Consider the following 12,522-nt stretch of genomic DNA (forward strand, 5'->3'; position numbering starts at 1 on the left):
ATCCTGGTCTGGTCTGAACCGGAACAACCATCGGTTCAGGGCAAAGTAGTTAAAGTGGAGATGAAGGAGGCTGTTCACATCAGATCAGAGACCTGTTATCACTGGAAAAACAACTGATCTCCACAAACAAACTACATCCAAACTTGAGATGTGATAGAAAGCTCTGGAAAAAACTGATCCATCCCTGCATAATCACATAAAATCCTCATTTCCCGATCACAGATGAGGACAAACAGTTTAACCCAGGTTCACTCACTTCTGCTGGAAGTCTTTGATGAGTTTCTTGGCTTTGTTGTACTTCTTCTCCAGAGTTTGGTACTGTGCCTGGGCCTCCTTCAGGTGCTCGTTGACTGTGTGGCAGAGGGTCTGCGCTTCGATCCAGTAGCTCTCCAGCTTCAGCATCCTCTCCTTGTTCTCCTCGATGCTGGCCTTCAACTGACTCTTCTCCTTCTCCCAGCGCTGCTTCTCCCTCTCCACCGACGCCAACTGGAAGACGACAAAAACAACTTTAGATACAACACTGAACTTTTTAATAAGATAATACATTTACCATTACTGAGTATGAATCCAAATTTTAAAAAAGCAGATAACATAGTTCGTCCCCTCACACCAAAGCATTAGAAGTCGTATTTCTGCTGTCTGCAGCTTCCTCGCAAACATCCCAAAAAATTTTCAACTGTTTTAGACCAAAAGATTTTAAAATAAGCTTTTTAGAAACCACTTCATTATATCACAGCACACAAAACACAGGAATTAAACAAATGAGGCAGTTAGCATTTGACTGAGTGTATAAATTATACACTTCAGATGTGTATATAGGTAAGCATGCACACATATGCACATACACAGAGCTTTTAGATATCAGAAAAAGAAATAAATAGAAAGTCCGTTTGTGCTCTCACTTTCTTATTTGGTTTACAGACATTTGTGACTGAGGATGAGAACATTTTGCAGGACATACAGAAATATTACAGACTTTTTATATATGTGCAACTGCAAAGGAAACTTTTGCAGCATCTTGCAAGAAGCTTGATTGTTTTGAAATATATCTCTGATTTGTAGGTGCTTGTCTTTAAGAACAAAATCTATTCGTAAAGCTTTCCCACAGAACATGAACAGCTGCCCCCCCGTTGTCCTGACACTAGTCCTACATCCACTTACAAATTGTTTGAACTCCAGCAAACTTCAGTCATTTGCACCCGCAACCAGTTCCGCGCGCTGACAGTTTTAATCTCTTACCTTGTTTTTGAGCTTCTGGATCTCGGCCTCAGTCACGGTGTGTTTGATCTGGAGCTGTAGGAAGCAGGAGGAGAGGAGAGAGAAGACAGGAGAGAAAAGAGAGGGCGGTCAGATAATCAAATGCATGGCTGCGCAGGCTCTCTCCGCTGTCGATACAGTGTGACGGACAGAGGCAGCCAACCCTGTCCTCCCCTGACAGCATCCCAGCTCCAGCCCTGACACGCTCTCGGAGGAGAGGCAAAGTAAGGCAAGAGATAGATATATAGATAAAAAAATATTCGAACATAGCATTAAATGAACAAAAAGTTCACTTTCTCCAATGTAATGTCTAAAACTGCTTAAAACTTTTAAGATCTTATGAGTTAAAGGCTTGTATATTTTCTGAAGTGTAACATGTCAGATGGATAGATTTGGAAATGGAGAGAGAGCGACAAAAGAGTTATGGATGGAAGTTGAGATGAGGAATCATTAAGAGGCAGACAGGGTGAGAGATAATGACAGAGCAGACATAAAAATGGAGATGGAGAGAAAGGACTGGATATGGAACAAGAGATGTGGAAATGGGAGCAAATGAGGGCTCTGGTAAGTGAGGCAGAAATAGAGAAAAAAGGAAGGAGTGACATTCTGAGCGGGGGAATTTCAAGTGTAACAACGAACATATTTCTTTTCTTCAGATTAAAGGAAAAGTTCACAGTTTTTCCAAGTCTGTCCTAAAACAATATACAGTGATCCCTCGCTATATCGCGGTTCACTTTTCGCGGACTCGCTGTTTCGCGGATTTTTTTCAGTGTCATTTTGCATGCTTTTTTTTTTTTACAGTGTACTGTACAGTATGAACGCGCATTGTGTTCTGCGTCCTGATTGGCTAAGGGAGAACCGCACATGAGTTCTGCGTCCTGTTTAAGGGAGTACTGTACAAAATGTGTGTAAAAAGGTGTATAAAAGTGTGTGGTTAGGGGTTTTATGGCCTTAAAACACGTATAATAATTGTAAAACTCACTTCGCGGATTTCGTTTATTGCGGGTTATTTTTAGAACGTATCCCCTGCGATAAACGAGGGTTCACTGTATACAATATGAACAGTGTTGTTATTATTTCTCCTGTTCTGATGCTCTCCAATAAAAGAGGGGATCAAATCAGTCTTTACCTTTGCAAAAATAAATTACAAACTTATAATAAACTTGTGAGTGAGACAAATCAAGTTGGTAGCTTCTAACATTAGGGGTGAGGGTTAGGACAGTCTTAGAAAAAGAGACCAGAAACCAGAGCAGCAACATAAATTACAAGTAATACCAAACAATTAAATAAATTAAACCATCCTGACTGTTTTACCAAGCTTTAGAAACAAAGATAAACTCATAATCATTCAAATTAAACAACCAAAAAAAGACTGTAATTTTATAAAATGGGTACAGTATTTTCCAGACTGCTGAGTCACATAAACTTTGTGAAGTAATGTTGCACATAACAAGGACTATTTTGTTACTCTCATTAGATGCAGCATACAAGGACATCTTTAATAAACAGTGTGAACAGGAGGAGTGAGTCCAGCAAGAAAAAACAGTTTCAGTCAAAGTGGGCATGTGGGCATGCTTTTAAGACTTGAAGAAGAGAATTTTCATCACTGTAGTATGGCAGTATGGCAAAGTAACACAGTATGTATCTGCTTGGTCCAACACTTCACTGAAGCTTTATGATGCTTTTACTGTAATTGAACTCCATGTTTCTTCTGGCTACAACATTATAATAACATTATAACACATTTCCTCATAGCTCAGCAGGTCATATTTGGTCATGTCCTTCAGTCCTTGCCGCAGCAGCCCAGGATTCGAATCTGACCTGTGGCCCTTTGCTGCATGTTAATCCCCCCTCTCTATCTCCCCACTTTCCTGTCACTCTTCAGCTGTCTCTGTCCGATAAAGCTTAAAAAGCCCAAAACATATCTTCTGTTTAGCTCATAAAATTAATTAAAAAGTTTGAAATTCCTCACAGAAAACACAAAACACACTAAATTCATGTTTTCTGGAGCATTCAACAGTTTCTAATGGGAAGTGTGTCGGGTGCATTTAGAAAAGTGTACTGTGTTGACTAAAGCCTTCATAATTACACTTGGCTCAAAAAGAAAAATTCAAAACATCATCAAAAAAGTAAATGGACTTGAACAGCAGGGGAGGAATAATATTTTTTTAAAAGGCCATTAAGAAGATAAAACGGTTTAAGAGATACGTGTTCGCTGTCAAACTACAAGAACATTTTTCCTATCACATCTTCTTCCTGTCGTTTTATTAAAAGGCTTATTTCCCAGCTGCCTGGCTTCTTCTTTCTCTGGGTGTGTAAAAGGCAGAAAAGACAGATGAGGAAGAAATGGCAACGGAGAGCCTGTTAAACGAAAAAGGTAAAAGCTACACTATGTGAGAGAGAGGTCAAGATCCAGAGAAAATGGAACAAATGTATACATCCTGTGACCAGGGATTACATTATAGTTTCACCCAATATCCCCAATGGTGCCTGCAGTGCAGCTGAAGCCATTTATTAAATATGTCATACAGCCAGTGTGCCAGTCCACAAAAGACTCGAGTCTTATGGTGCCAAAAACAGAGCTGGAGTGTTCAATCGATACTATCAGCTTCTCAGCAGCCTAAAAAGCATAAACGAGTTAACAGCCAGTGATTTCATTTTCCATTTTAAAGCTGTAGTTCTTAAGGTGAGTTCATTTTTAGTGGTGGTAGCAGAAGTTCAACAGTTCTTAAAGGCTGGAGGTGCCAAGATCAGGATACATGTTGATTCAAACACAGGTTTTAAGTCTTAGCTCTTTCTTCCAATCTTGTTTCAACATGAGTAATTAGAAATGGAATAAGCACAGATGTTTGTCTTCATGCCTCTAATCATCCAGATCAGGAAAAAGGGATCATAAGCAGATCTTAGATAGTGAGACTCCATTGTGTTGGTATCTTTTGTTGTTTTGATTGAATTACTCTTTTTTCTAGTGGGTATATATTTACTGTTTTACTTTTATTCTTCAAAACGCTGACAGATCAAACTCCCATCACTTCACATGGGGATATTAAAGAGAAGAATTTAACGACAGTGAACGGCGTTTACCTCTCTGAACTTCTGGTAGAGTTTATTGGCGTCTAACTCTGAGGGAGACAAGATGTCCTCCGTCTCCGGCAAGTCAAACACCTCGATGCTCTTCTCTCCGCCTGCCACTGTTGTCTCCGCCTCCTCCTCGTCTGTGGCGTACTCTCCTGTCTGCTGTAAGAGGAAATGCAAAGTCAGTCATGTGGTCCACAATTCGTACAAACAGCATACTGTACAAATATGAGCGAGGTCTACTTTCTCCTTCACCCTTCATCCGCAACTATTTTTTTCCCCCTAATCCATCCTTTTTATAAAACACAAGCAAAATATTAACATTATTTTGCATGAAAGAAACATCATTATATACCAGTATAACTGGTAATACATTTTTTTTCTTCTTTTGCTTCATGTTGTACAAATTTGATATGTAGATATGGTTTCCAGGCTACCATCTTTGTTTGGATTAGGAATAAGTGGAGTAACATCAACAGAAGGAATATTTACTCATCCAGATGGTTTTAAGAGTCTTTGATTCTGGAAATACAAAACAAACAAAAAACAAAATGATAATGATGATAATATTACAAAACCTTCTAGGTTTTTCAAAGATTGCACAGTATTTTTGGGGTTATCAGATGTTTACTGTGACTCAAATGTAAGGAAACAAACAAACCTTCCCTTCCATCATTCGTCACAATATTATGCACAAAGCATCAATTGCATATCACAGCATCGCAAGCAAAAGATAGCCAATTAAGTTTGCTAATGTTGGCTTAATTAACTGCATTAAGTAACAGCTGATAAACAGCCGCTGTCATTTGAGCCGGCAAAATTATTAGTTGCCAACCAGAAATGATAGCCTGCTTTCAGCCGTCCAACTACAACATCCGTGTGTCATCTATCTTCTCTCATCTGTATATCTCCAATCTCTCCGTCTGCACCACCTGCTGCACACTGCTTGTCATGCACCGTCACATAGTCCTGTACATTTTCCTCATGCCATCCTTTTTTTCCCCCCTATATTCTCCTTTGCGTAAGTAATGCTATTTTAATGCCACCAGTTATATAAAATTTAGGTTAACCAACCTAGGTGGCTAAAACTTTGTAAAAAAAATAAAATAAATAAATTGCTTTGACAGCCTGGTCAGCCATGAGTGTCATTTCTAGAAAGAAAGTCCCTTTTTATTATTTTTAAACATTAGTCACCATCTTGCCCCAAGTGTAAGGGGGTTAGAGGTCAAATCTAGCAAGCTTCGAGCCTTTAATTGTGTCTAATGGAGCTTATTCTACATATTAGCAATCCTTGACTAATAAAAGTCACTAGAAACAAGTCATTATTATAGCTTTAAACATTTAACAGGATTGAGATGAACACTTTGTCACTTGACATTAATACAATCCTTCGTGCTGCATGTATTCCAGGCAGTTTTGCTTTTCTGATTCTCAAAATACTGTATAATGAATGTTGGCATTGGCCATTAGGCGCCGGCTCTAAATGGATCGGCTGATTCATTCTTTGGCTGATGACCAACAGAACCGGATATTTCCAGCGGAGCTACTCTGAAAACATCACACAACTACCATGTCCTCTCTATTGTTCTCTCTTCCTGACAGTTGGTCCAACTTGATTGTTTTCCAGCCATAAATTTTACCATCTACATGTTAATATTCATAAGCCAACATTTATTCAATGCTAATTCAAAATATTCAAAATTATATGATTTTTGTCACTAGTGCAATGACTTTGTCTTTCTGTCTATCATGACTGGTCTACTTGTCTTTCAGTCCTGATCTGTCATACACATGTAGTACACATGCACACACACGCACACACACACACACACACACACACACACTCTCATCTCCTCTCTCATCATCTTGGCCTATATCTTCTCTTCATCTATTTCCCTGCACTTCCCTTCATCTATCTCCCTCCCAGACAACGGCACTCAGGCCTGATTTGTTTGCATGCATGACCGACACAGAGTTACATTTCCATAATAGGCTTGCTTGTTGCCATGCTACCAGCATCCTACATTGCGGCCCCATTTGCTGAAGGTGGAGTTAACCACTGAACACATGGGAGGGCAGTCAAACACCAATTTGCATATGATAAATGCATCACCTTCGACCACATGCATGAAGGAGAGGAGGGGACGATTTGAGGAGAAATCTTGTTGTCGAGTGTGATGTTGGCATAATGACCGTTGAGGAAGAGACTGACCGCTGTGCGCAGCTTTAACTTAGTGTGTGTGCACGTGTAGTCATTGTTATATGTGCATATGTTTTCATTTGAATACTCGTTGTTGTATTTTTAAATTAAAGTCAATAAACGCTGACATAAGAGAATACATGTGTCAGTATCGTACTGAAAAATCTGTGTTGCTTTTTGTTGATTTTAGTGGAACCATCTGTCTTCTATTCTGCATATTCTCATTTACAAAAATTAAACTGAATCTTAATCTAATCTGCAACTACAGATTATTTCCATTAATCTTAATTTACGCATTTATTTGCTATGCTATAAAATATCACGAAAAAGAAAATTATCATCACATTTTGCACAAATTAAAAAGCTAATTTACTTTAAAATCACATAAAACTAATCAATATATTTAGACTTAGACATATTTTGTAGCATGTTTGTGCCAGCATGTTTTTCCCATGCATGTGTTCACATTTAACAACTGACAGATGGGCACGCATGTGTTAGATTACATATAATCAAACGTCCTAATGGACAGGTGTGTGTGTGTGTGTGTGTGTGTGTGTGTGTGTGTGTGTGTGTGTGTGTGTGTGTGTGTGAGAGATGGCTATTGCTAACTAATGGAGCGTCCCTTCCTCTTGGGACAGGAGCTCCAGCTCTGATAAAGAGCTGTCTGTCACGTGTACCCTGGCAGTACTCAGAGTGAGAAATAACCTCCCTCCCGCCCACCCAGTGAGAAGTCGTTCTAATATTTATAGAGATATTAATATTGATGAGCTCCTTTTACTGCCCCATAGATCTTTTTTAATGGTTTTGTAACTGTTTACCCTATCGGCAGTTACGTAGGTAGTTATGGATGGTTTGGTGCTTGAATGTGGCAGATTTGAAGTGTGTTTTTACAGCGGTTTGTGATCTATGTATGGATTAACAATTTGAACACGATCACTCTTCTTATGTTTCCGTGTGTGTTGGATCTATTGCACAGTGTGTTCATTCAATATAAAAGTAAATGTAAAAGATCTCAAGTTGTTTCTCTAATTTTATTTAGACTTTCATTATATAAAATATGAAATGATGACAGACAGCAGGGAAGAAAGCAGAAGGAGGGAGGTTTCTCGTCTGAAATTGAGTTTCAATTCACTACAGGAACTTTAATAAGAGCTGACAGTGTTACATGTGTGTGGGGCTGTGATTACGGGAGTGCTGAGATCAGCTTCTATACCCTGGTGAGGAGTTTCTTATGCTTGAAGGCCTCTCAATCCACCATCCACCAGAAAATGAAAAACTGATGAGGATGCCTGAGTGTGTGTATGTGTGTGTGTATTGGCATGTAAAATCTCTGCATGAGTGCATCTGGTCCTATGTGTGCAAGTGGGGGTACAGTTTGTATTGATTTAGATTACTACAGTGGGTGATTTCATGTGTATATACTGTACATGCAAGTGTGTCTCCAGGTCACACGCACGCGCCTGCGAATAGCATGAGTTGCAGGGCCATGAGCTCAGTGTCTGGTGGATTAAATGTGCTGTGAGTAAGCAGCAGAATCATTGGGGGAAGCGCTGAGTGATGCTTTCTAGGACTGAGGCTCACATGGCATCCTCTTACTGTGTGTGTGTCTGTGAGTCAGTGAGTGTGTTTTGTGTGCCAGCATCAAAGCCTACTGTCAGTCAGTTTTATGGAGTTAATAAGCTAAAACTTCAAGTCAACTGTCATGAGAAGGGAGCTGATTTACATTTATGTGACAGCTAGAAGCCTCATTTCTCTGATACAGTGTCATGTGTATGAAGTGTGTACACTGATAGTAGATCAGATAAATGCAGATATAATGAGATTTATCAATATAAGGTGATGCTTTTCTTATCCAGACGCTGGAAACATAATACTTTCACTGTATGGTGGTCAGGGTCGTGTCTGGTCATTACCTCATCATCATCAGCGTCATACTGGGCGTACTGCTGCTCCAGCAGCTCTCTCTGTCTCCTCTCTTGCTCCAGGGTTTGTTGGATGAGCGTGGCCACCTCACTCTGCTGGCCCGGACGCTCTCGGCCAATCACAAACCTGCAACGACACACCCTGTTATGAACAGTCTACCAATCTAATTGTCTACGCCTGATGGCAACTTTTCACTTTACCCTGTCATATAATTTGAAAGAAAAGAGACACATCTTTAAATACATGTGACACAGACATCAAACCTGACGTGACAGTTATTTGTTTGTGCATTATAAAGCTAAAGTTTCTTGCCTTTCCCTTTAGTAACATGTGTGTACTTGTGCAGCGAAACGACCACAGCAGCCAGGGCCCACAGCCACATAGCAATGACAGCGATATCTGCTGACGTATCAGGGCCGGGCTTGGAGACGGGATACACATAATAATGTGAAAAGGCAGTCAACTCAACCATGCAGCCTGTTATTAGCCTGGCATGGAGCTAAATGGAGAAAGCCACAGGCTGTGCCTGACTACAGCTTCTGACTACTGACTGCTGTAGTGTCACACATGGGACCTACTGACAATACATTTCACATTTAAATGTAGGCAAGGAGAAAGAGCACAAGGAAATAAAAAATCATTTTGCTCCCAAATATAACCTGCTCTGTGCTGCTGTGTCTTCACGTTAGGGTATGAAAAAATAACAATTTACATTATCATAAATCATAAGAGGTCTTTCATGGTAACTTCACTGCTAAGAATAATATATAATAATACTGCTACTTAAAAGAAAGTGTATAACATCATCGCCAGTTTATTCAGACCTATTTCAGGCAATCTCCAACCCAGCAGGGGCTCCATAACTGTGTGTGTGTGCGCGCATCTACTGTATGTGTGCAAGTAAGTGTGCTAAGAGTGAGACAGGGAGACAGACAGAAAGAGAGAGAGAGAAAGAGAGAGAGAGTGGATTCGAGAGAGGGCCTAATCAAGTGAATTCAGTTCCAGAGAGCTCTTTCATATATTTCTAAAGGCGATGTGGAAAAGGCCTTACGCTCCAGCAGAGAGGCGTATTTGATCTACACGTGAAGGAACATGAAGGGCACAACAGAGATAGAAAGTAAAAAAAAAAAAAAAAAAAAAGAGAGAAGGCTCCGGCTCAGCTAAGTACTGTACTGTAAGAAGCCTTTGGAAAACAGGGAGGTCTGAGGAGCAGCTGACCTGGAAACAACCTTTCTCCACACGCATGGGGAGTCTGTCTCCTACTGTTCTCGGGCTACCACACACAGCGCTGCCTCAGAAAACATTCACTTCTGATCTAATTTACTCCAATTTAGACTGACATGGCTCTTAAAGATAAACAGACAGTACTGTACAGGACCTTGAAGGGACAACATTTCTCATTTTTGCATGACGAGTGAAAAAGAAAGCTCAAAGCGATGCTGGAGGAGAAGTGCGCCAGGACACTCACTTGTCTCCTCCATTAGGGGGTTGACAAGTGTTTGAGGATGTCAGCACAGATTGACGGTGATGACTTTCCAGATTGTTCTGTGTAACAAGCCATCTTTTTATTTAATGAAATGCAAGGAAGAGTTGCTGGGGACTATTTCAGCTGCGGACTAATACACATTACGTGCCCTAATGAGTATTTACAGGAGCATGATGCCACATACGGATGACACTAAATAAACTATGGTGCCCTTCATAATAAAGGAATATTTCACCGTATGTCAATGGTGTGTTTTAATCATTTTTGGAACAACACAAAGAAAACCTATGGCAAAGAGCAAAGGAGCAAATTCTTCATCAGAGGGATCAATTCTTTGTTGTTTTTGTCAACTTTCATGGGATTTATTGACAATAAATCATATAGAGAATATCAGCAACCTTATCATTTTAAAAGAGGACAATAAATGGAGTGCAACTCACATGATTTGTACCTTTATAGCCAATAAAGGTACAAATCAACAACCATCTTCCAAAAGTGAGACGAGGTTACGAGTTGTATTTGTTATAGCCTTTACTACACTGTGTTTTATATTGTCAGGGGGACAGAGATGCTTCTGACGAAAACCTGGATAATTTGCTGCTGGAAGTCGGGGTTAAATATAGCTAAAATGGCAAATCTAGGACAGTTGGCCATAAAATCTCTGGTGATCAGACGGAGAGAGGAAAGGATTTACCGAGGAGGAGGAGTGTGTGGGTGAGACATGATGGGAGGAAGACTGAAAATAGTGAGAGAGCAGAGGGAGAGCAGAGTGAAAATAGGTCTGGTGATTCTATTACAACTTGCCATAAGATTGTCACAGTACTCTATCATATCATAACCATACCTGATATGTATTTCAGTGTAATTTTAGATCTTTATTAGACAGTTTAGACTATCAAGTTTCCTGCACTGCTTATACTAATCTTTGTATGTTTGCTGCATAGATGTACAGGTGATAGATGGAGCCTTTTCAAGGCTGCCTCACCTGTAAGTGCCACATCCTGGTATGTGGAAAACCCCCATTGTCAATATTAGTTCAGCAAACAGCATCTGTCCAGCCAACAGTCTGTTCTGATACTGTTGTACATGTCTTAGTTCAGCCACCAGCTTTTCCCCAGGCACTATACTCGTCTCACACACACATCTATCTTTCCACGGCTGAGTCCCACAGAGAATGAGTCGACCAGAATAGGATGGAAGTTGAAAACCACACTGAGGCCTTGGATTATTTAACAGCATTATAACAGCTGTCTCACTGTGTGTGGTGTGTCTCTAGATTGGAAGGAACAATGAATTAAGACAAATAGAAGCATAAATCGAAGGATACAAGGGTGTAAAGAGGCGTGAAAGCAGCACATGAGATGGAGGAAGACGAAAAAAGTGAGTAGTAGGACTGTCAGTGCGCAATAGCAGAGAGAAACACTACAGTAAACCATATCAAGAAAATGGAAAGACAAGATGACAGGCTCACAGCAGTGCCAAGGATAGCACTAGGTTTCCAAATCATAGCCTTCCTGCCATGCTGTGTGTGTGTGTGTGTGTGTGTGTGTGTGTGTGTGTGTGTGTGTGTGTGTGTGTGTGTGTGTGTGTGTGTGTGCTGCCAGCTCCACATTCTGTGCAGACCCCTGCCAAAAACTGCTTGACTGTCAAAAACACAAGACTATTGTCACATACTGTGTTCCGCCGTTGTCACCCATTTCAGATATGGTAATGACACCGGCCAAACAAAATCTCTTCGGGCATGGCAGTTTAAGCGCCTGTGTTTTTTTTTTGTTTTTTTTACACCATGACAGCAGGACGAACAGCATTCGGAGTTATAGCATGCAGTGGTAGTGAGATGTGAAGACTGCCCTCGTTTTCTTCTGCGCAGACGTCACTGATCATGGCTGAACTTAAAGGACATTTTAGAGGCTTTGTTTGTTTGTTAGTACTTATGTCTGGTACTGTACTGTGGTAGTCTGGTTCTTGGGGCTGATAGAAGCTTGACACACTTTGGTTTCCATAATCTTTCGGTAATCTTCATCAGTGGGCGAAAACATTTAGATCTAATGTATGCAACATAAGAAGCTACATTTAATCAAACACCAAATCTTAACTTCTTATGAATGTTTAAGCTTCGTCTGATGGTGGGAGTACCATACTTTTACTTGTGTCCATGTAATTCGCTCTGTTCTCATTATATTCTTGAATTCAATTTTATTCTTTTAATAGTAAAGGAGATTCAAACTTTCTCTTACCTGACAACTCCTGATGTGTTCCTGAGCACAGAGGCAGCAAAGCTCTGGGTGACACCAACCAGACTGGTCCCGTCCACCTCCACGATCTGGTCATTCACCTTGATCCTGATGCACAAACAAGTGAAAGCATCATTTAACACTTTGTCCAACAGCCCTTTGTACATGTATTACTGTCTCTGCTTCAGTTTTAAGATTTCTGTAGCAAAACTAGGGACAAACAAACTAACCTTTCATGCATATTCACATTATTTTCCAAACAGTACCAGGACTTTCTTGAGGTCACAAATTTCCACTGCAATAACCCCAGACCATTGCTTTACAATGAGACAGAAGAGATGAGG

General features: G+C 40.3%; 1 protein-coding gene across 4 annotated transcripts in view; it reads right to left on the reverse strand.

The window, feature by feature from the left end:
- The window catches only part of ppp1r9a (protein phosphatase 1, regulatory subunit 9A), a 51,094-nt gene that overhangs the window by 10,508 nt on the left and 28,064 nt on the right, over nucleotides 1-12,522 (reverse strand). For all 4 annotated transcript variants that reach the window (XM_010735819.3, XM_019262647.2, XM_019262648.2 and 1 more), the window contains exons 5-9: nucleotides 12,182-12,286; nucleotides 8,449-8,584; nucleotides 4,342-4,494; nucleotides 1,240-1,293; nucleotides 257-486 (exon numbers count right to left, since the gene is read on the reverse strand). In XM_010735819.3, the coding sequence (XP_010734121.3) occupies nucleotides 257-486; nucleotides 1,240-1,293; nucleotides 4,342-4,494; nucleotides 8,449-8,584; nucleotides 12,182-12,286 (678 nt within the window). The remainder of the gene's footprint in view (nucleotides 1-256; nucleotides 487-1,239; nucleotides 1,294-4,341; nucleotides 4,495-8,448; nucleotides 8,585-12,181; nucleotides 12,287-12,522) is intronic.

The sequence above is a fragment of the Larimichthys crocea genome, chromosome XIII (genome assembly GCF_000972845.2).
Source record: "Larimichthys crocea isolate SSNF chromosome XIII, L_crocea_2.0, whole genome shotgun sequence".
Taxonomy (NCBI): Eukaryota; Metazoa; Chordata; class Actinopteri; family Sciaenidae; genus Larimichthys; species Larimichthys crocea.